Source organism: Marmota flaviventris, chromosome 10, assembly GCF_047511675.1.
Source record: "Marmota flaviventris isolate mMarFla1 chromosome 10, mMarFla1.hap1, whole genome shotgun sequence".
NCBI classification, from domain to species: domain Eukaryota; kingdom Metazoa; phylum Chordata; class Mammalia; order Rodentia; family Sciuridae; genus Marmota; species Marmota flaviventris.
This window is the reverse complement of record NC_092507.1, coordinates 14,604,361-14,628,176: the sequence shown is the minus strand read 5'-3', so window position 1 is coordinate 14,628,176 and position 23,816 is coordinate 14,604,361. Positions and strand designations below refer to the sequence as shown.

The window sequence follows — 23,816 nt, the reverse complement described above, 5'->3', positions numbered from 1 at the left end:
TTTGCATGAGAAATAAAACATGAGGAGGAAAAAATCTAGCATCTGAGCACTTACCACAGTCTCTGCATCCCACCCTCCTGCCGGAGCCTGCTCACCTGGGCCTGGGTCACTGTAGCCGCTCTTCACGCTTCTCTCCACAGCCACCCTGCCCCCTCCATCTTCTCCACACAGCATCCGGCCAGCAGGATGCCAGGTCCCATGCCACCCCTGCTCCTACCCCCCACGTCTTTACCATGCTCCGCCATATGGCCAGCCTCCCCACAGCACTTCCCACTGTCCTCCACCTGTGTGACCTTGAGCAGCCAGCCTCCTGCCACCCAGGGTCTAAGCAAGATGGGCAGCTATGACCAAGGCTCAGCTGCCAAGTGGAGGAATGGGGTGGTCGTGGGGACCTAGCGATGTCAGCTGCCGTGGGGCACTGCTGTGAGCTCCCACGGCCAGACTTTGAACACAGAGGGGTTTTACAAGGACTCCCTTTAGATTTTAACCAGCCACCTTTCTCGATGTCTGGGTGGAGGGTGGGGGTTGGGGCTCCACACCTCACCCAGGAGTGGCGGTCACTCTTTGGGGTAACTGTATGTGTGGAAGCCAAAGGAGGCAGAATTGCTCTTACCGCATCCCGCTCTGGGACACCACAAAGTCTGGAAGGGCCTGCGACTGTGGCCTGCAACATGGGTGACAGTCAGCCTGCGAGGAGTGGGTGGCTGGGCCTCTGGGTCACTGAGTGCACAGGCTGGGGGCTCAGGCTGCTGGCCAGGCACTACTGAGTCACCTAAGGGGCCCAAGAGCCTAAGTGAGGGAGTAGGGGAATCAGGACATGTCCCCAAGCCTCAGTTGCTGGGACAGACAGCCTCCAGGGACTGAGAGCCCACATGGAGCCAGGCACTTGGGGTTCCTGAGCAACCTGCAGGCCCGGGTGGCGAAAATCCCCAACTCACCAAGGCAAGAGGGGACTGGCTCAGGGCCACCCAGGTGCAACCCAGCTGCCACACCTTGAGCTCCCAGCTGTCTTCTGTAGTCTTGTTCCAGAAGAAACCCAGAAATGGAGATCCGTGGGGAAGGGCTAAGCTAGGAGGCTGCCCCCGGGGTCAGTGCTGCCCTGCTGGGGGCCTGGTTCTTGTTCTGGCCGGTGCTGGGGAAGGCAGGAATTTCTCTGTGAAGTCGGGGTGAGCAGGGGTGAGGAGGCTGGAGCGGCCTGGTCTTGCATAAAGGCATTGGGGTCGGGAGGGCCTCACGCGAGCCCCCACTCTCTGGGCCTCAGTCTCCTCACAGCAGTGAACATCAGCCCCTTCCTGGGGCGCTTTCTCATCCCCTGTCTTACTGACCACCAGGGGGACCCCAGGAAGTACTTTTCCCATTTCAAGGAGGAAACTGGTCACAGGTGGCCAGCTGGAACGGGGTCAGCTGGACGGCACACCATGGCTTCTGATTCCCCGTCTCTTGCTTCCCTTTCTTAAAAGGCAAATGTTGGACCCGGAGCTCGCTGAGGTGAAGGCTCAGGGTCAGATGCAAACCCTCCAAGACCTGGAGTCATTTACTTGGCTTCTCTGGGCCTGATTTATAAGTGAAGCTGGGAATAGCCTTGAGTAGCCCCGTCCCAGAAGCCGCCCGAGGATGAGTGAGAGACAGCCCGAAGCTCAGGGCAGTGCTGGAGGGCAGTAAGCGCTGGCTGGTCTGTCTTCCTCCTGAGCCCTGGACCCCCTGCCGGCCAGGCCGGTCCAGCAGGGCTGTCCTTGGCAGGGTGACATATTTTGGTTTTGTTCTGCTGTATGCTCTGCCTCCAGAGGCTGGAAGCCTTGGTATTTCTCTCCAGACTTTGCTTGTTGTCACAGTTGGTGGCATCAGCTGCTTGTTAGAAAGCCACAACTGGGGAAGCTGACAGCCAGTGTTGCTGTGCCAGCCTCCGGGAGGAATTCATGGTCAAGGCCAGGCCCAGGGGGCGGTAGCTCGAGGCCCAGCTGTGACCAGAGTCAGGTGAGGCTCCAGGGGCCTGCTGTGGTTGATGGCAGTGGTGTCCTTGGAACCTTCCTCTCTGCCTCCCTCCTCTCCCCCTCCCCTCCCCCTCCCCCTTCCCCTCCCCCCTTCCCCATCCCCTCCCCCCTCTCCCCTCCGCCCCACATAGAGGGAGCCAGGTTTTCTTGCTAAGCCACAGCTTTGGTTCTGCCAGGTTTCCGATTTGTCATCCAGGAGATGACAGGCAATCCACCTCCTGCAACCCCTTCCCCACTTGTTCCTGTTTCCCAACCTGACCTGAGGACCGTCTGTCCAACACATGACTGAAGGCCACCACTCACCAGCTCTGACATGTCCTACATGCCAGGCCCCATGCTGGGCGCTCCCTTTCCTGACAGTATTCTGTCCCCAACCCTCTGATGTGGCTTCATTATTAACCACACTGTACCAAAGAGAGAATATTGAAGCTCTGGTGGGGTGACAAAACCCACCCAAGGTCACATGGCCTGGGAGAGTCAGAGCTGAGTGCCACCCAATTGATGCTCTTTGTGACAGGTGGCCTTGATGATGACAAGATGGCGGAGGCGATGGTGAAGATCTTCTTGGGCTCTGCTGGGCATTGTCTCCCCATGGGTCCCCCTTCACTGCAGGTCCAGGGCAGAGGGGCAGGAAGTGTGGACAGCACTGGTGGTGACCAATAATGTCCACGAGGTGTCGCCCAAGTCCTAGGAAACAGTTGGTTCTAAAGGAAGGTCTTCAAGCTACCAATAGGGGAAAGGGGAAGGGAAGGGAGGAGTCTCCGCAGAAGGGAGAAGACAGACCTGGCTCTGGGTAGAGATGGCAGCCCCCAGGTCAGCAACCAGCCCTCTCCTCAAGCCTCAGCGAGGAAGACTCACCAACCTGGAAAGTGTGGCAGGATGTCCCCAGGGTGGGAGAGGCCCAGGGTGTAAAGCAGGGAGCGCCCCTCCAACAGTAGGACCTGTGCCCCTCCCTGGCACCTTCACCCCCAGGGGCAGCCGGTTACCAGCCGGGTTCCACCCTAAGGGCCTTTGGGGCACCTTCAGGACTGCCACAGTTAGGAGGTCATCTTCTGCTCCCCACACCACCTGGCACCAGATACAAAGGTCACGAACTCCCACTTCTGCTCCCCTTCTGGCCCTGGGCTCCCCGGAGCCCAGGCTCAAGGCTCAGTCTTGAATGGCTAAGTGGGCCATTGGTACTGAGTGGCCCCTGAGTGGACAAACCAATGGGTGGCCCGGGCCAGGGCTTTCCACCTTTAAGGAATTCAGCCCAGGAGTCCCTCCTTCTTGCAGTGTCTCAGGAGAGCTCTGTCTACACTGCAGGATACCCAGGCTGCTCTGCTGAAGGTCGTGGTGGTGTGGGGAGCCCATTTGTTCAGCCTGTGTCTCCCCAGGGATCACCCCAACATGTCCCCAGGAAAAACCATGGACCTGGAGAACATCGGAAGCAGCCCCTCTGGCCACCATACCCGAGGATACTCACACCCAGATGACAAGAACCTGAGTAGGGAAGGGGACCCGGCTGGGACTCAGGACCTGCTGTCCTGCCGCATTCTCGTGTGGCTTCCCTGTCACTGACCCACTTCCCTTCTAAGAAGTGTTTGACCTTGGAGCTGACAAAGGACACCATCTCAGGCCCTCCCTGACCCCTCCCCCACTGGGCGCACAAAGCCCCGCCTCCAGCTGTCTCAGTGGCTGGCACAACAAGCTTGTGACCCTTCAGGCCAGAGGTGTGGTCCCATTTCACAGATGGCATAACCGAGACAGCAGAGCTGGAAAGAGAACAAGATTGGCCAGTACCCAGGACCTCCTCACTCCTCCTCCCTGCCAGGCTGCCCGTCATTAAGGAGGTGCCAGCCCGACGCTCAGGATTCCCAGCCTGGTTTATGGCCCGTGTGACTTTGGCAGGTTGCTTTCCCTCTGTGGGCCTTGGTGGCTCAGAGGAGGGAGTGAGGATGGCTGAAACTGGAAAGCCTTGGCCCTGTCTTGCTATCACTGCCCCAGGGCAGGACCCAGGCCCCGCTGCCCGCGGCCTTGACACTGCTTTCCAATGTTCCCACCCTCTGCCTCTCTGTGCTGGAGCAGGGCCACTTCAGCCATGGGCGGGGGACAGGCCATGTCAGCTACTGGGTTTGGGGGAATCTGTCTTCCAAGGGATGAAGACCTGGGAGGGGTCCCTGTGTCCCCCTCTCACTGCCTGGCCAAGGAGGACCCCACAGTAGGAAGGGAAGTCAGATACTCAGGATCCAGAGTGGGGTCTTTATTAATTTGCAGAGGGGATGCGGAGTCCTGGGGGTGCTCTGGGGGCTGTGGCCTCCTGGAGTTTGGGGTGAGGTAGGGATGGGTGGACTCGTAGCAGCAGACTCTCCTCCTGCACATTGGCCCAGCATCCAGAGGGGAGGGTGTGTGCTTGTGAGGAGGGGCCCACAGGTCAGGGGTCAAGACCCCGAAGGAGACTCCAGGTACCCTGTCCCTGCTCTGCCCCTGGCCTGGTGGGAGCCTTGACCCAGGGTCTTGGGGGCCAGCCGAAGAGGGGTGGAGCAGGGCAGCTTGTTGGCTGGGCTCCTGGAGAGTAGACAAGGGAGATACACGTGACTGGGCAGGTCTGGCGGCACATGCAGGTGACCATCGTGTCCTGAGGTGAGCCTAGGAAGAGGCCCCCATGCCGAGTGACCCCATTGCAGCCTCCCCCTTAGTCCCAAGGCTGCTATTCTAGAAGCTGCTGCCTGGGGAGGCTTCTGGCCCCTCCTGCCGTCTCTTCCTGGACGTCTCTCCCGGCCTCCTCCCCCTGGCTTGGCTTTCCCTCCTTGGTGACAGTGGGCACTGCCTTGTGGGCACTGCCAGGGCAGGCTGAACTTTCTGAGGGTTGTTCCCAGTGTCCAGGCAGGCGCAGCCTCTGGTGGACATGGTATGAAGGTGGATGAAGGCTGCTGACCTTGAGGTGGAGCTGAGGGAATAAGTGACCATGGGAAGGTGCACCTGGGGGGACAGCAGTGCTAGGCGCAGCGGAGAAGCCTCACCTCAGCCTGCAAGTCCCCAGGTCCACGGGTGTCCCCACCCCAGTGCCTCTCTCATTCCTGTCCCTTCTCTGGACACCACCCCTTCTAAAGAGCTGGCCCTTGCCTTCTCTCCTGGCTCCCATCCCCCTGCCCACTCCCCCCACCCCATTGCCTTCTGGAATTTTCTTCCCAGTGTCCTTCCCTTCCACCTTTGTGTCCCTCTTCACTGAGGTGGGTCAGGTGAGCTCCTTCCCCATGGACAGGACTCCGGACACTTGGCTCCCCTTGCACAGGGTGATGGGGTCCTTGACCTCCTGCCTCTGGCTGCTGTAAGCGAGAGTTTGGAGGCCGGGCCCTGCGTGCTCCCGTCAGGATGCTCAGGGGTCCTCCTCAGGTGAGTGGTGTCCTGCGGTGGGGGTTGGGGATTATATGTGCATGGGTCAGAGAGGCAAGGAGAGGGGCTGTAAGTGTTGCGGGTATATTTGGGTGTCCCCATCCTGTCTCTGTGTGCTCAAGGGAGTGCCACCCTGCACCTGACGCCTGGCTGCATGTGGGCTCAGGCGTCTGCTCAGAGGCACTTTGAGCAACAGGGATTTGGGGGCTGGGACCTGTCCTCTGGACCTGCACCCCTGTGTCACCTCCATGGATGTGGGGTGGGCCACCTGCTGTTAATGGGCTCTAGAGAGCCACAAGCCCCCAGAGCAGAGGAGAATCGTCCTAATCATCCTGCAGGGCTGGCCAGGGACCCCAGAAGCCACGCCTCACAGCCCTGTCCATGCCTGGGAGCTGGGTCCCGGGACACAGCCCAGCATGTGCCGGAGGCCAGGTCTTGGAGGCTCAGAGAATCAAGCTGGGCTGACAGAGAGGACTCACTCTCACCTCCCAGCTCTTGCCTTCCACACTCAGGGGAGACCCCAACAAGCCACACGCTTCCCACCAAGTCCAGAACCAGCACCAGGACAAAGTCATGTCCAGAGCTGGGCTGGAAGAGCCGGTGGCCACAGGCAGGGCCGGGTCTCCCCGTCCTCTGAGGCCAGACTTGCTGCAGGGCCCCTGGGCTCCTGCCCTGGTCCCACCCCTGTCTGCTCCATCTGTCTGGTCCCCAAGACAGATCCTCTACCCACTTCGCTCAAACCTCAGGAGTGCTAGGGAGGGGCAGGGGTCACTGGGAAGTGGTGTCCGCAGATGAACTCTGGGGGCGGGTCATAGATGCTGCAGTTGGGCGTGGGGCCCTGGCAGTAAATGTTGAGGTAGCTGCGGTACTGCTCCCGGTACGTCTGGTTCCTGAGACACAGAGCCACGCTCTTGTCACATTCGCACGTCTGCTTGTCACAGTCTGTCTTGTTGAGCTCGCCTGTGGGGGTGGGGTGAAGGCTGTGGGTGGAGGCCCGGGACACGGGCATCTGGAGCACAACTCTGAGAGCCCAGTGGCCCTTGGAATGTGTTCTGGGGACAGTAGCACCAGCACCACCCTCGGGCCATGCCCCAGCCTTCAGGTCAGCTGCTCTGGACCGGGGCCCAGCCGTCCATGTTGTCACAAGCCCTTCGGGTCACTCTGGTGCAGGCTAACATTGGGGAACCACTGAAGTTCAGTTCGTATAGTTGAAGTCCAGCATCGAATAGTTGGGGAAACCGAGGCCCAGAAATGGAGTTGGGTTTACCTAAGTCACCCGAAGAAGCAAAGGCTCACCCTGCAGGTTATCTCCATGCTCAGACCTCCTCCCTCCAGTCCCACGGGCAAGGACCCCCACCCTGGAGGGAGTGGTTAGCAAGGACTGTAGGGTACAAAGTAACACTTCCTCTGGTTCATAGTAGAGCTCCTTAGTACTCACACCGAGTGAGTGCTTATGCTAATTTTTAATTCTATGCTAATATTAATCTTCTATGAACATTTACTTTTTGATGTCCATGCATCCCGGGCGTGTGTGTGTGTCTGTGTGTGTGTGTGTGTGTGTGTGTGTGTCAAGGAAGGGACTCACTGCACGCAATCACGGTGTCATTCTCCATCGAGAAGTCATAGTGGTCCACGTAGGGGCGGCAGCCCTGGTCAAAGAGTTTCTGGTAGCAGCAGTCATGAGCATGGCAGCACCTGGAGGCGGCAGAGGTGAGCAGGCAGGGGCTGCCAGCCCGTCTGTCTCCCCCCAGCAGAGACCTTGGGTCATCTGTAGGCTCCTGGCCCCAAACTCATCCGTCGGCCCTTCCTGAGTCAGACCTTTTCAGACTGCTGCCCAGAGAGGGATATTATTTGCCCAAGCTTACACAGCCGGCCAGAGCTGGGGCTGGTGCCAGGGCTCTTGTCCTTGATTCTGCCTCTTTGTCCTATCCCCAGGGCTTCCTGAACTAAAGCCCAGGAAGTACTGCAGGGCGTGTGTGGCGGGGGTGGGGTGGATCGGGTGGTCCAGCAGCGTGGTCAGGGTGGAGGAGAGGCCTGGGCTCTAGTGGGTGCGGAGGAGCTCTGACTCTACTCCGAGGCTAGGCCTGGCTGCGCCTGATGGCCAGGGAGGGGCGTGGTCTGGAAAGTCAATGGGCATTGGAATATCGAGGACAGGAAGCAAACGCAGACTGGCTGTCCCCACCTCTTATAGGACTGAAGTCATTGCCAGTATGCATTTATTAAGCTCCCCATGATACTAGACTTGGTGCGGGCTGCTGTTGGGGAGATAGGAGCAGAAGCCATGGCTTTTGGGAGCCCCAAGTCTGATGGCAGAAGCATAGTCCTGCCCTCAGGGCAGCACCCAGTCTGATGGGGCTGAGTGACACACCCCTTGCCTCCCATGGATGTTTGGGGTCATAGCAAAAGTTTGGACAGGGGAGGGGTTGAAGTCCTGTCAAGACCAAGACCAAGACCTTAGAAAGTGCCCCGTATCAGGCTCCTGGCCACTAACCTATCCAACAAGCCTGATCCCTGGGGGAGAGGCCCCTCTTCCTCCTCACAGAGATGGAGTGACCTCAGCTGCCCCACCTGGTCCCGTCGGAAGCCCGGGTCTCCGGCACCTACCAGTCTACCTCGTCCATGGGCAGGCCGCGGCCCCCCAGCCCGCAGTAGCAGCCGTAGCCCACGAAGGACAGGATCGCGCTTCTGCCTGTGGCGGTCTCCACCATGGACTTCAAGTTGAGCAGGCTGCCCTGGGCTATGGACAGAACTATAAGAGAACCAGGGGCTGCGTGAGTCCCTGCCCCATGACTGCCCCCCACCCCAGGGCCAGGGAGAGGAAAAAGAAAGCAGGAAGAAGCAGAAGAAGAGGAGAGGTGAGCAGGGAACTGGAGGAGAGAGAAACCTACAAAGTCCTGGCCTTACCAAAGCTCTATAGCCTGAGAAACCAGATGTACAAAATCCTAAACCGCTCCACTCCCTGCAATCCTCTGTGTTGTTATCCCATTATGGATAAGGAGACTGAGGCTGGAGCACTCAGTCACTTGCCCAGGCTTGTGTGAGAAGGCGGTGGAGACAGGTCTGTTCCAGGGGATGAGGGTTCCTCACCCACACCCCTGCCACCTGGCTGTGCAGATGCGTCATAAATCCTGATAAGTCCTTCGCAGGTTGGAAGTATCATAAGTCAAAAATGCCTTTCAGTCGCCTATTCTACCAAACACCCCAGCTTAGCAACAGAGTCTACTACAGAGCGGGGGCTTCCCCTCGTGGTCGGGGGCTGACTAGGAGCCACAGTGCTGTCCAGCATGTGACAGAAGATTGCAGTGCGTGTCACTAATCTAGTAAGAGATCCAAATTCAAAATCTGAAGTATGGTTTCTCCTGAGTTCATGTTGTTTTCGCGCCATTGTAGGGCCGAAAAATGAAGTCAAGCCATCGATGGTCGGGGAGCATCTGAACACGGTCCTCAAAAGGGCTGCCCAGCGCCTGGTTCCCTGGAAGGGGCTTTGCAAATGCCACCTGCTGTCATAAACCCCAGGGGTTCATTTCTGCTCCCTGGCCTCTTCCTGGTATTCCTTGTCAGGCCCCCACCACGGTCCTGGGGTTGGAGCATCTGAGGATTATGCAGGCATGGAGAAAGCGCTAGTGCAGGGGCACTTCTTGCACCTGCCCAGATGCGTTCTCCTTGCTGACCACTGCTTCCCTTCTCTCTTGTGGTCCTCGCTGGTGTTGGGCTCTGAGCCACATGGGCGGCTTCCACATGCCCTCCTGGGCTCCACCTACAGTTCTTACCTGGGTGAAGCCTCCCCACACAGCATCAGGAGAGCCACTCTGTCCCCATTTTATGGATCAGAAAATTAAGGCTTGCCCAGGTGTTGCAGGCTGGAAGAGACAGAACCGCAGCTGGGAGGCCAACCAGCACACAGTGTAGATCCTATCTGCACCCCTAGCCCCGGGCTCCTTCAGCTGCACCAGGGTCAGCTGCTCGGCTGAGTGCCCCATCCCCTGCTCTCCCCAGACATTCCCACCCACCCTGCCCTGCTGCATGAATAAGGTGTTCTGGGAGATCAAGAAAGCCAGGGATTTCAGACACTGGAGGCTCGATGAGTCCCCAGCCCACTCTTGCTTGCTTCTTGAGACAAGGTTGTTCTGCATCTCTAATGAGGAGAACTCACTAAAGATGCACCTTAGCGGGAAAAGCTCAGACTCTGGAGTCAGACAGACCTCAGCCAATAACTAAAGCTCCCTGGAGCTCCATGTTCCCATCTGTGAATTGGGAATAACAATCCTGACCACGAGAGATCTGCAGGTCAGTGCCCAGCTAGTGCTGGTACACCCTGGCTACTCTCCGTGCCCCCTCTTGGGGCTTGGTGGCCCCCAGTCAGGCCTGCTCAATTCTCAGGCTGGGAATCCTGTTCCTCCTGAGTCTTCCTGGGTCTCAGCTCTTTGGTCACCATCATTATAGAGAACAAGGAGCAAAGAAAAGAGGGAAGACCAGGAAGAAATGAAAGATGGCTTGAAGAGAACTGTGTGGCACCAGGGGACTGTCTAGCCAGGACCTGGGGGGTGGGGCAGAAGAGGCCCTATGTCCAGTGAGCTGAGCCCGTCCTGAGCTGCAGACGGGCGGGCGCTGGCCTGAAAGTGCTGTTGAGGACAGCATGACGGAGGCTGGTGCTGGCCCCTCCCTGTCCCCTCCCCCTCTCTGCTGAGCCTTGCAGGATAAGTGTGTGCAAAGTGGCCGGGAGCCACCAGGCCGGCTTAGGTTTCTCCATCAGTCCTGGGCCCCCCCCCCCAGACAACTCACAACCTTCTTGAACCTCCCTTCCCAAATCTGAGAACTGGGGACCATGACACCTCCTTCATGGGTCCCTTGGAGGTTCAGGTGCCACCTTGAATATGTGTACAGAGCACCTGGCCCAGGAAGTGCCTCAAGAAAGGACCTGGCTGCCTTGGGTTCCTGGCTGCCCCCGTCCCCACCTGCTGCCCAGATGTTCCCTGGGGGTCAGCACCAGGCTCCAGGCCCTGACCATCCGCCACACAGGGCGAGAGAGGAGTGAGGCACTTACCGGTCACACACAGGGTGGACTCCCTCACACAGCCTCTACGCTCACACACTCTGCTTACACACTCACAAATACACACCCAGGCGCCTCACCCACTCAGCTTACACCTCTTACACCGACACTTGTGCACACACACATGCCTGCTACCGGCACCTCACCCGCACACACCTGCACACAGCCACACTCTAACGCATCACGACTGTGCTCACACACACGAAGCCACGACCAGCCAATCCCCGTGGTGTGGCTGAGCGCGAGTGGGAGTTTTCTAATGACAGGCCGTTTTCCCATGAGCCGCCAGTCCTTCCTCATGTCTGGCCACCTTGAACCTCATCTTTGTTTCTGGAATGTCTTTCTTTTCCTCAAACCAGGCTGTGTCCAGGGGTGTGAAAAGCCAGCAAGAGGTTCTGCTGACCTCCCATGCATCCGGGGCACCTGCCACGGGGATCCCTGTATGTGTGACGGGGTCTGATTTGCCTGTGACAATCCTGCAGGGTGGCTGCCCCCAGTCCGTGGTGCCTGGAGTCCCAGCCTGTGAGAGAAGCTCCCTGCAGAACCCCCACCCGCCAGGCGCAGACTCTGGGGACACACCACAGGGAACCCACCCTCGAGACACAAGAGGCTCAGGTGCCAGCCCTGACACACTCTGTCATGTGTGGCACACAGAGACACGCCCCTGTGCTCAGAACTCCCCCGCCCCCCACACACAGACAGACGTGTGTCTGGCGGCACACTCACTCCTACGCATGCTGAGGTACAGATCGCCCAGTGAACACTGTATTTTACGACCTGGCTCAGCCCTGTGCCTGCCTCCCTCTGGCTCATAAATGCTGAAGGGCCTGGCGTGTGTAGGATGGCCCAAGGAGTAAACAGCCCCAGGGGAGAGGGGGAAGCCTGACAGGAAGCCAGAGAGAGGAAGGCAACTCAGGCCAGTGGAACAATAGGTGCCCAGGGACACAGGAGAAAGACTGGGAGCCATCAAAGAGGGGTCTCCCAGGGCCTGTGCTCACCACGACCGGCCAGGACAGCGATGACGAGGAGCTTCACGCCCAGGCTGGACCTGAGAGAGAGGACACCCTGAGCCTCAGTTCATCTCCCCACCTCAGCCCAGGAGCCACCCATGCTGTCCTTATGCCCCAGTTACTGCTTCCGGTGCATCCTGGCTCTGCCACGCCTCCGCTTCCAAAGCAGGAAGCCACAGTCTCAGACCAGAGCCACCCCCGCCTTCCACACTCCAGAGAGGCCTGGGACCCAGAGTCAGTGACCCAACCTGGCGGCTGGGCAGCTTAAACCCACAGCCAGCAGACATGATGGTCCCTGGATGGTTCCAGCCCTGACCACAGGCTGATCCCTTGGCTTCTCTGGGCCTCAAGTGCCCTGTGAGGGGTGGCCAAGTGGTCCCAAAGGCCCTTCTAGTGCTGAAACTACAGGGACAGAGCTCAGCTCTGCACTCAAAAGCTCAGAGCTTCCATTTGGGGAAAAGTGGATTCTAGGAGCCATCCCTCACCCATCCCAGCACCCCTCCGTGGAGAGTTCCATCCCAGGGCAGGAAGCACCTACCTGAAGGTTCTGGAAGGGGCAGAGGCCCTGCAGCTTGGACCCCTCCACGCAGAGCAGCATCTAACCAGCATCTTCTTCCTGAACCCTCTGGGGTTGGCCTGCGCCCCATCTGCCATGCTCTGGGTTCCGGGGGACCAGCAGCATAAGTATTGAGAGGTCCCTGATGCATTCCTCAAATTCCAGGGAACAGGCCCCAGCTTCACGCTCCTCGCACACTGGCAGGGTAGAGCCAGGGCGATGCCCCGGGCAAGTGGCAGATGCCCTAGAAAATGGAGGCTCCACCTCCTCCTCCTCCTGCCTCAGCCCTGCCCTGCGCTGCCTGGTGAAGTCCCACCTCCAGCGTTCTCTGTCTGGCCTGCCCCTCTGAGGGGTTCCTGCACCTGACCAAGAGTTGGCCCCTCCCCAGGGATCCGAAAGGAAATGAGTCCAGAGGCCTCCCTATCCCCATGGGAAGATGCGAAAGTCTTCCATGACATTTACCAAAGGTGCACTTTGTTCAAGGGCAGCCATCGTGACAGGTGGAGGGACCACTGCCCCAGGGTTTTGCAGAGAGCTTCAAAGGAAAAGTGAGGGTTTCTAGCCAATGAATGGGTGGGTGGAAAATTACCAAAATAAAATACTGGGGCCAGAAGGTTCTGGAAAATGACCTGATGGGCTTCTTGCTGGGTGACTAGACATCATCAGGTGATGGTGGAGGCTGAGGAACTGACCAGGTGTGGAGGGTGATCAGGTACGGAGTAGGGAGATTCCAGCCCAACAGACAGGGCAGGACTCTCTAAGATAGGGTGCCTGGGAAGAGGGGACCTGAGTGGAGTGTGACCAGGAGAGACTTTTGTCAGGGAGGCCTCCACATGCACACATCATGTCTGTACCCTGTCCATCTGGAGTGCCCTTAATCCAGAATCTGCAGAGGACTCCCCGTTCACATCGAGAAGGGAGCTCCACTGCTCTGGAAGTGGGTTGGTGCCTGTGTCCACCCAGGCTAAGACTGGAGGGGCCCAGGCACATGCATCTGGCAGGAAGTCCCCCCAGCTCACATCTGGAGGGGTGAGCTTGCTTGGCTGCACCAGGGCCCCTCAACTTGGGCACAGCTGACCTGGGGGTGGAGACCGCCTTGCCGAGGGGCAATCCAGTGCATCCCGGGAGGTCGAGCAGCACCTCTGGCCTCCAGAAGTTGCCCTGATCTCCGAGTTGTCACAACTAAAAATGTCTCTGAACATTGCTAAATGTGCCCTGGGGGGCACCAGGGCCTCTGGTTGAGGGTTTGGTAGGCCCAGGAGTCATCACCAATTGCTCCTTGTTTGGAGTGTGGTGTGCATGGGAGGGAGGGGCAGGAGAGAAGAAGGGAGAGCCCGGGGCTCCAGGAGGCCCCCATTCAGACTGCATAGTCACACTGATGGGGCTCCAACCCCAGCACCCCACTTCCTGTCTGAGACCTTGGCAGGAATCCCCCACTGCGTGACAAGCCATCGTGAGTAAGGATGGCCCTGGCACGCCGGGTGTCCTGTGCTGTGGGGCACGCCAGGTGTCCTGTGCTGTGGGGCGCTGGGCAGGTTCTCAGTTTTAAAGACCTGCTTGTTCCAAAGTAGAGTCTGCCTGATCTCTGGCTCAAGGTGAATCGGAATGTTTTCAGGGGAGAGAAGGGTACTCTCGGAAGTCGACATTCCAAATAATCACCTCACCTGCACAAGGCTCCTTGTCTCCCAGTGTCCCCCAGACTGCTGACAGGGGACCTTTCCTACCTCCAGCTTTGCCAACTGTCCTGATCCAATTAACCCACCTCAGGTGTCACTCACTCCCCCTCACCCAGCTCCTGCCTTTCCTCCACCCGAATGCCTCTGTGATGGAGGACCCTCTCCTTCCCCAGGAAGTTCTCCTGGACAAACCCTCCCCATCCCCCATCCAATCAGCATCACACGGGAAGCTGTTAATTTGCACCTGCGGGTGCGTTCCTTTGCAGATACACGTGTATGTTTGGGTTTGTGGATCTGCACACTTCCCTTAGACCAGGATCCTGGAGAACACAGGGGCCCCAATTTCCTCCAAACGCCCAGAGGTTCCCCTGGCCACAGGGCGGGGAGTGGCAGGGCTGGTCTCTGCCATTGCTCCTCTGTCTGCCTAAAGCTGAGCTTCTGTGTTTGCGCACACCTCTTAATGAGATGGTCTTGCTCTGAAGAAGGAAGAATCAGGAAGGAAGCCCGGGTACAGTCCCCACACTAAGGTCCAGCCTCCAACCTGCATGTCACTGGGAGCCATCGAGATCTGTGTTAAGGAGGCCAACCTCAAAGCCAGGGACCCCTGAGAGCCTGTGCACAGCACCGCCACCCCTTCATCGTGTGGGATTCCCACCGGAGGTGCTGGACGGGCTGGTCCTCAGAGAGGCCCGATCCTCCAGGGGAAGGATGGGCTCCCCACCCTCCCCCCACCAAGCACGTTGTGCTCAATAATGAAATAATAAACTGGTCCACCCAGAAATTCCACTTCTGGGACTGCAAACCAAGATACAAACCCGAATTGTTCCCAGAGACAGATGAAAAAGGACGCTGACTGAGGTGCTTTCAGGAGCACCCCCTCCAAAAATCAGAAACAAGCTAAGAGAGGGGATTAGGTAAGCAAATTATTAACGATTCATCCATAATCATGTTTTTTAAAAAAATATTGAATGATAAAAAAAAAACATACCTTTATACACAGGGCAATGTCAATTTTTCTCTTTAGAAAAGAGAAGGATTACTGGGCATGGTGGTACATGCTTGTAATCCCAACAGCCCTGGAGGCTGAGGCAGGAGGATTGTGAGTTCAAAGCCAGCCTCAGCAAAAGTGAGGTGCTAAGCAACTCAGTGAGACCCTGTCTCTAGATAATGTATAAAACTAGGGGGTGGGGATGTGGCTCTGTGGCTGAGTGCCCTTGAGTTCAATCCCCACCCCCACCCCCACCAAAGAACAAGAAAAGAGAAGGGATTGGTTGCACATATGTAAAATTCATCTGGAGAGATAAATGACAAACATTAGTAACCGTCATCTCTAGACAGCAGATTGACTTTGGGCTTTTATTTTGGGTTGTTGTTTTAGTGTGAGTAGAAAGAAATATTCAACAACTAACGAAAATGGTCTAAGTCCTTGAAAGACACGAACTCATTCAACTGGAAATAGCACAGAGCTAGAACAGAAACTGAACTTGTATTTTAATTCCCATCAACAAACTCCAGATCCAGGTGACTTCACTGGTGAATTTGACCAAATAGTAAGGAAGAAATAAAACCAATTGAATTGGTTTGCTGGGCTGCCATAGCCAGGAACTGCAGGCTGTTCTGGAGTCCAAGATCAAGGTGTAGGAAGGACTGATCTCATTCTGAGACCTCTGTCCTCAGCTTACAGATGGCTGCCTTCTCAGTGGGTCCCCACATGGTCTTTCCTCCGTTTTGCCTCTTCAAAGATCCTGTCTCCAGATGCAGCCACATTCTATGGTACTGGGCATAAGGGTCTCAACACAGGAATTTTGATGGGATACAATTTAGCCCATAAAATCAATTATACACAAATTCCTAGTCGCTGTCACTGTAATAATCAAAGTCAGATGGACAGCACAAGAAAACTACAGACTACTATCTCCCACGAACATAGATACAAAAGTTCTTAACAAATTGTTGACAAATACAAAGATGCTATTATATCATGATCAAATTGGACTTATCCCAGAAATGAAAAGTTGATTTTTATGTTAAAATTCAGTCAATCTGCATGTATTGGTGCACACCTGTAATCCCAGATACTGGGGCAGGAGGATCACAAATTTGAGGCTAACCTTGGCAACTTACTAAGAACCCTGTCTCAAAATAAAATGAAAAGATTTGAAGATATAGCTCAGATGCCCCTGGCTTCAATTCCCAGGACTGCAGAAAAGGAGTCAGAGATTGTAATACACCATATCAATAAACTAAAGAAGAAAAAATATGATATCTAATACACACACAAAACACAGCAAAGCCAATCAACAACAAACGCCATTTGACGAAATTCAGCATTCACTCCTGATAAAAAGTTGTCAGCAAACTGAGAGAGAAGGGAGCTTCTTCAGCTTGAAGGGGGCATCTACAATAAACCTACAGCTAACATCCTGCTTGATGATGATGAAATCCCATCCCTACCCCCACAAGACCAGGAATTGCTAAGATCGTCCACCCCATCCTTCCATTCAACATGACACTGGTAGTTATAGTTAGGAAACAAGCAGGAGAAGAAATGAAGCACACAAAAAATAAATAGATAGATAAAAGGCGTTCAGGTTGGAAAGGAAGAAGCAGGATCTTCTCTATGGGCATCGATGTAATAGCCCATGGAAAAAATCCCATCAGCTCTTTGATGCCTTTGATGGTCAGGGTCTCTGCTGTCATCCTGAGTCACGCACATGCTCCTGGAAAGGGCCCTGTCCTGATTGTCTCTGATCTCTCAGGGCAGTGTCCCCTCCTGGCTAAAGCTGACATCTGATGTTATGAAGGTACAGATTTATGAACAGGGCAAGAAGGGCTGAGTCCATCCCAAAGCAGTGTGATCTTGAAGGACTCACGGGGCATTGCATGAATGTGTCTTGGGATGGGCCATAAGAGCTTGAGATTCCCCAAGTCCAGAGGGCATGCTCCTGAGGACCTCCACCACCCAACTAAGAGAGCAGTTGCTAGTTAGAAGCATCTTGAGAGAAATAAAAAGGATAAAGATACTAACATCTGCCTGGTTCTGATAGAGAGTTGAATCCACCAATTAACTCCAAGGCCAAGTAAGTCCTCCCACTCAGTTGGGAATATGAGTCATCTACAACCTCTGCCCTGGTTGCATAATTGTGTTCTTGTACTCAAGCAATAAAATCATTGTTTAAGAAAAAAAAAAAGTCCTGCAGGATTTACAAAAATGCTACTGAGATTATTAACTGATTTTAGCAAGGTCCCAGGAAATGAAATGAAAAATATAAAATAAATAGTAATTGCACATATTAATTATTAATATGTGCAATTACTATTTATTTTATATATTTGTTCATTTTATATAAATGAATCTTTCAAATTCATTTATAGCAATATTGAACACTGTGAAATATTTAGGAATAAAGTTGATCCCAAAAATACAGAATACTTGAATACCGAAAACAATAAAACGGTGCTCAGCAAAAAATCAAGAAAGACCAAAATAATCAAGCCCATACCATGCTCATGGATCAAGATATCCTTAAGATATCAAGTCTCCCATTGACTCTGTGGAGTCCATGAACTCTCAGTCAAAATCATAATGGACCTTGCTTAGAAAGTGACAAGCTGATCCCAAAATTCATATAGAAATTTAAAAGATCTAGAATAGCCAAGTAAACAAGAAAAAGAAAGGTGCAGGGCTTATACTATCTGATTTTAAGAATTACAGAGTTTCTGCTAATGGAGGCAGTGTGGAGTCGGCATGAAGATAGTTAATTAGGTCAGTGGGACAGAAGAGATGATCCAGAATTAGACCTACATAGTATGGAAATTTCATTCTTGATAAAGACGGCACCAGCAAGCCCATACATGAAGAATGGTTTTTGGGCAGGTTGTTTCTCATTGTGGAAGAAGGATAGATGGCGGGAGGGGTGAAAGAAAGCGAAACCACAATAATTTCAATCCATTTCTGCCACCATACACAAGAGTTAAATAGACTGGATCACAGTTCAACAAGGTATTAAGACAAATAAGGAAAAAAAAAGGTCCTTTCAACAAATGTTGTGAGGTAGCCAGATGTCAATATGCAAAAGGGTGAAGTCAAACCCCTTTCTTACACCACACAGAAAAGTGACCTCAGAATGGACCAGAGACCTAAATGTAAACTATAAAACTCAGAAGAAAACAGGAATAGCCAGGTGCAGTGGAGCACACCTGTAAACCCAGCTACTTGGGAGGCTGTGGCAGGAGGATTGAAGTTCAAGGCCAGCCTAGGCCACTCAGGGAGACCCTGTCTCAAATAAAAGGGGCTGGGGTTGGGGCTCAGTGGCATGACTAGCATGCGTGGAACTGTGGGTTTGATCCCAGGCAACATGAAAATAAACAATATTTTTTAAAAAATATTTATTTATTTTTTAGTTGTAGTTGCACACAATACCTTTATTTATGTGTGGTGCTGAGGATCGAACCCAGGGCCTTGCACATGGTAGGTGAGCGCTCTGTCACTGAGCCACACCCCAACCCCAAATATATGAAATTTTAAAAATAAAATTGACACAAGATTTGAATCACCTCTGCTCCAGAGAAGGCAGATTCATGACAGATAATCCCTTGAAACGATGCTCAATCTCCTTAGTCATAAGGGAAATGCAAATCAAACCACAGCAAGAAACCACATCACACCCATCAGGATGACTCCGATAAAAAGCAAGTGATAAGGGGTGTTGGTGAGATTGGAAACCTCTCCCTGCTCACGGGAACGTGAATGGTCCAGCATGGAGTTTCCATGTCAACCAGCAATTCCACGCCCCTGTATACACCCCAGAGATAGGAAAGCGGCCTCCACGTGTGAAATTTGTGTGTGTGAATGTTCACAGCAGCAGTATTCTTTATAACCATAAGAGGGAATAAAAGAGAGTCCAAATTGATGAATGGCTTTGTAAAATGTGGGCTGTCTGCACCGTGGGATTTTGATTCATGCTACAATGGATGAAACATGCCAAATGGAAGAACCCGTCACCAAAAGCCATATAGGGCATGACTTCATTTGTATGAAACCTCTGGAACAGGCACGTCTGTAGAGACAGAGATAGAGGAGGAACTAACTTGGACCGAGGGGAGGGAGGAATGACTGCTAATTAGAAGGGTTTCTTTTTCGGGGTATGTAGTACATTCTCAATAAAAGTGTGGTAATGGTTGCACAACTGAATCAAAAAAAATTGAATCATACACTTGGATGAATGGTATGATAAACCTATCATTTCAATAAATCTGACTTTTAACATGGATCATGTTATGTGACCTTGAGAAGGAAGGAAATTTGGGCACATCTTACAATATGGATGAATCTTAAGAAGATTATGCTTTCAATGTGATAAGTGAAATAAATCATAAAAAGACAAATATTGCATGTTTCCATTCATATGAGGTGTCCATAGTAGTCAAATTCATAGAAACTCAAAGGAGAAACGGTGGTTTCCAGAAGCCAGGGAATGGGAACTTGGCCCTTGATGGGGACAGAAATTCAGTTTTGCGAGATGAAGGGTCCTGTGGACGGAGGGTGGAGACAATTGTACCATGAGAGTGTCCTCCGTGTCACTGAATTGTGCACTTACCAGTGGTGACGCTGGTAAATTTTGTTATATGCTTTTGCATAATTTAAAGAAAAATATTTTTAAAAACGGATTATAAATCCCATCGTAAAATCTAAGCAATTTCTAGAAGAAAACATAGAAGAAAATCTTTGCGATCTTGGATTAGTCAGATTTCTTAATATAACAGAAAAATCACAAGACAGAGAAAAATGTCAATAAGTTGGATTTTCTGAAACTTTACTTCTGCTCCTTCAGTGAGCTAATGGAAGGGCTGGGAGCGTGGCTCAGTGGTAGGACATTTGTCTGTCATGCTCAAGGCCCTGGATTCCATCCCCAGCACTGCAAATAAAACAATAAAAAGAGAGAAAAGAACAACGCACTTTTAAAAATGAGCAAAAGATCTGAACAGACACTTCACCAAAGATGCTATATTGACAGCAGATTGACAAATAAGCACATAGAAAATGTGTTCAGCACAGTTGGACCCTGTTTTCGTGTGCGTTTGGTGTTGGGGATTGAACGTGGGGCACAGTAGGCAAATGAGTTACATCCCCAGCCCAGGTAGTTTTTTTTCCAGTGTTGGGGGTTGAACTCAGGGGAACTCTATCACTGAGCTACGTCCCCAGGCCTGTTTATATAGACAGAGTCCCACTAAGTTGCAGAGGCTGGCCTCAAACTTGCAGTCTCCTGTTGCAGCCTCCTAAGTAGCTGGGACTACAGGTGTGCAGAGCCACCCCCGGCCCCAGGTGTTTTCTTGAAAAGATAAGATACACCTGTGAGATGACCCAGCCATTCCATTCCTATTTTCCCAAGAGAAATGAAAACATATGTCCACACAAAGACTGTTCTCAAATGTTCATAGTAGCTTTATTTATAATAGACAAACACTGGAAACAACCTGATATCCATCAACTGGATGTGCCTATCTGTATGATAAGATGTTATTCAGCAAAAAAAAAAAAAAAAAAAAAAAGAAAAAAAAGAAACGACCTATTGATTGATGCAATCACAAAGATGAGTCTCAAAATAATCATGCAGAGTGAAACCAGGCAAAATATGGAAATACTACTGTATGGTTCCCTTCCTAGAAAATTCTAGAAAATGCAAATTGATCTACAGTGGCAGAAAGCAAATCAGTGGTTGCCTGGGACCCAAGTGGAGGAACAAGGCAACTTTGGGAGGTGCTGGACATGCTCACTCTCTTGTGATGGCCATTTCAAAGAGGTATACCTATGTCAAAAAATCAACTTGTTCGTTTTAAATACAGCCATCCTTCAGGATGTGTGGAGGGTCGTTCCAGGTCCCCTTCTCAGTTACCAAGATCCAAGGTGCTCAGGTTCCTTATTAGGATGGTGCAGTGTTTGCATATCCTCCTGTGAGATGTCCCAGCAGTGTGCTCCGACTCCCCTAAACCAATACTAATAACACCACCAACAACAATTAGTGGCCACTGACTGTAAACAAGGCACACGGCCAAGTGCCCCGCTTGCCCTGGGTCCTGTCTTGGAGTCTCTGTGGCAGCCCGAGCCGCTGACATTGTCCCATTCCTCCCACCCATTTAGCCGATGACGAAACAGAGGGGGGTCAGGATCCAAGGCAGGTCTGTGTGACCCCAAGCCTCCTTCTGAATGCCAGGCTCTGTTGCCCTGGGAAAGGCAGCGGGGGCTGGGCTGGCTTGAAAACAAGCAAGAACCTTCCGGCAGTGGCCATCTCAAAGCTGCTGGTGAGGGGTTTTAAGGGAGTTTGAAGGTGCTTTCCTCAATCACCCTGAGTAAACTGAGAGGTTGCCGTGGAAATCCCCCAGGTTTGGAAACAAGGCTCTCCCAGCCTGCCCGCAGAGGGAAGTCCACATTCCGGTCCCTTCCATCTGTCAGCCTCTTTCCTCCTGGAGGGAGGGGTCACCAGGGGTCATGCCTTTATTGACCCTCTATTGTGTGCCAATCATCCTACCTATAATCATGACAAGGCTGCAGGGTCCCATGGGCCCCATTTTTCAGACGGGAAATGGGACTTCAAGAGATCAAGTGACATGATCCAAGCAACCCTTTTACTAAGCGAGAATTTGAAGCCAGAGCTGTGTGATATCACTTCGGTGGCTTTCCTTTCACTATGTGACCTCAGCTGTTCACAGTCTAGGACACCCCCCCATCTGGAAGGCCCCACTGAAGGACTTCCTTGCTGAGGTTTGAGCCCAGGTGATTTTTAATTATCATCATCCTCATTGTTATGGTGGAAATGTACTGAAGGATAACATAGACAGGAAAATGCACAGCCCGTGACCCGGCTACTAGATGAATTTTCACAGTTGAACGTGTCCATGCAACCAACACCCAGAGACAGAACATCAGCAGCACCTCAAAGACCTCTCAGGACCCCTTGCAGTCACCATGCATATCTGTGGGCAACCGCTGTCCTGACTTTGGGACGTCATTAAGATGGAATCCCTGACAGCCCGCCCTCTATCCTGCCATGTGTATGAGATTCATCCAGATCACCGTGGTTCATCCATTCTGTGGTTGACAGACATCTGAGAGGTCTCTGTGGTCTTCTGCCTGGTACAGAAGGGAAAGAGTGGTCACCCTCCTACCAAGGCCAAGTTCAAGTGTCTCCCCTAGCATCCGCCCCCCTGGCAGGACCAGAAGTCCAGGTCCCTGCTCCTGCACAGTTGCTGTGCTTCTGAGCTGCACCCTCATGGGTGGGATCCAGGCAGGCATCTGTTCTGGTAACAGGGGCTTTGCAGGGAGGGGAGGGCTCTGGACACTGATTGGAAGATCATGCTGTCACTCATGGGAGATCTCTGGAGGAGGAGGCTCCTCTCCTTCCTGCAGTGCGGTTGGGGCTGCAGGTTCTGCCGGATGCTCTCCCTTCCACACCTGTCTGGGCTGGGAGTGTGAGGAAGCACCCTGGGGGAACACCTGTATACAGACTCTTCTGTGAAATAGGGACGAGGGTAGTGCCTGATTACATCCCACAGATGTGAAGTGTGGCCTAGTAAGGGTGGCCTCTGGCAGGCACCTGTGCTAACCCCAGCTCTGCCATGTACCTGCTCTGTGACCCTAAGTTTCTAACCTCCCTGAGCCCCAGTTTCCCCACCTATAGAAGGGGAATAGCTGCCTCTCCTTCCTAACGTGGCTGTGGATACAAAACAAAGTAACAGCCCAGGGCCTGGCACCTGGCGAGACCCGCACAGTGGTGACTGTTAATATTAGAGACTTCTCTCCAGCATCCAAGCTCCCTCCTGCTCCCTTCCACCCCCACCTGGAGAGTTGCTGACTCTGGTCCAGCAGGGTCAGCAGGGTTTTTCCAGCTGTGACCAGTGACCCCAAAGCACAGACTTTCTGGCAAGTCTTGAGATACTCAGGTCTGAAAGGCTCCGAGATACTGCAGCTGCCGCAGAAGCAGGGGGTTCTAAGTCCATGTGAACTTTCAGAGAATGGAGAAGTCTAACATCTCACCACCTTGGGCCACAGCAAATTCACTTCTGGAAATCTAAAGAAGCCAACAAACCATAGGAAAAGACCCAGAAATGACCCCAGAGATAGAATTAGGAAGGTTGAAAGTTACAACAACATCTATATGTTTAAGAAGATAAAGGAAAGCGTGAATACATTGAGAAGCATTGAAGATAAAAATAAGACCCAGCTCAAATTTATAGAGGGAAAAAACACGCTGAGATGAGGCATAGGATGAATAGCAGGTTAGACAACACAAAAGAAAAGGATAGCTATTTATTCTATTTAGATAAACAGTAATGATGAGGATAAAGAAGGGTTGATGATACTGATGCTGCTGATGGGAGTAACCACAGACCACATTTATTGGTCTCCAGCTATGGACCAAGCCCTTTTCACGTGTTGTATGAGCCCAGTTTCAGTTACTATAACAAAATACCTGAGGTCTTATACCTTAGAAAGAAAAAAGGTTTATTAAGCTCACAATTTTAGAGGCTTACCTAGATTGGGCAACCACATGGCTTCTGTCTCTGGTGAGGTCCTCTTTGACTGTGTCACAGTGCAATGAATGGCATCATGGCAGGAGCACATGTAAGGGGGAGAGATCACATGTCTAGACAGGAAGTCAGAGAGATGGGGAGAGTCAGTAATGACCTCCTGCTAAGCCCCATCTCTTCAAGGTCTCACTACCTGTTAACATTGTCATAGTGGGGACCCAGCTCCCTCCAACCATTTCCAAACCATGGCATATACCATCTCCATAAACCCTCACAGCAGTCCTATGGAGTGGGTACCGTCCCCACCTATTTTACACGGGGTGGGAGGGATAGAAAACATGGAGCTAAACAACTTGCTTCATGTTAAGCGGCTGGGGTGTTGGGGAGGCCAGGCCTTCTCCCTGGTCCTCCTGACCTCCACATAATGACAGCCCCAGAGTCGTGTTGGCCTAATGGCACCTTTCAAGGAGCAAGGTGGGTGCAGTGTGCCTTGTGCCCAGTACCTTGAGACCTCACAGCAATCAGAAAAGGGAGGAGCCCCTGGCCCCGTTGTGCAAATCAGGAAACCAAGGCCCATGGAGGTGAAGTGATTTGCCCAGGGTCCCACAGCTGGCAAGAGAAGGGCCC

General features: G+C 53.0%; 1 protein-coding gene and 1 pseudogene across 1 annotated transcript; one reads left to right on the top strand and one right to left on the bottom strand.

Annotated features, from left to right (window-relative positions):
* Positions 1–6,117: 6,117 nt before the first annotated feature.
* Pla2g2f (phospholipase A2 group IIF) lies at positions 6,118–12,083 on the bottom strand. The gene is made up of 5 exons (XM_027937114.2): positions 11,968–12,083; positions 11,418–11,467; positions 7,971–8,115; positions 6,952–7,061; positions 6,118–6,326 (listed from the first exon to the last, which is right to left on the bottom strand). The coding sequence occupies exons 1-5, from the start codon at positions 12,081–12,083 to the stop codon at positions 6,118–6,120; spliced, it is 630 nt and encodes a 209-aa protein (XP_027792915.1).
* A 4,198-nt stretch (positions 12,084–16,281) lies between these two features.
* LOC114094148 (small ribosomal subunit protein uS15-like) lies at positions 16,282–16,802 on the top strand (annotated as a pseudogene).
* Positions 16,803–23,816: the final 7,014 nt, after the last annotated feature.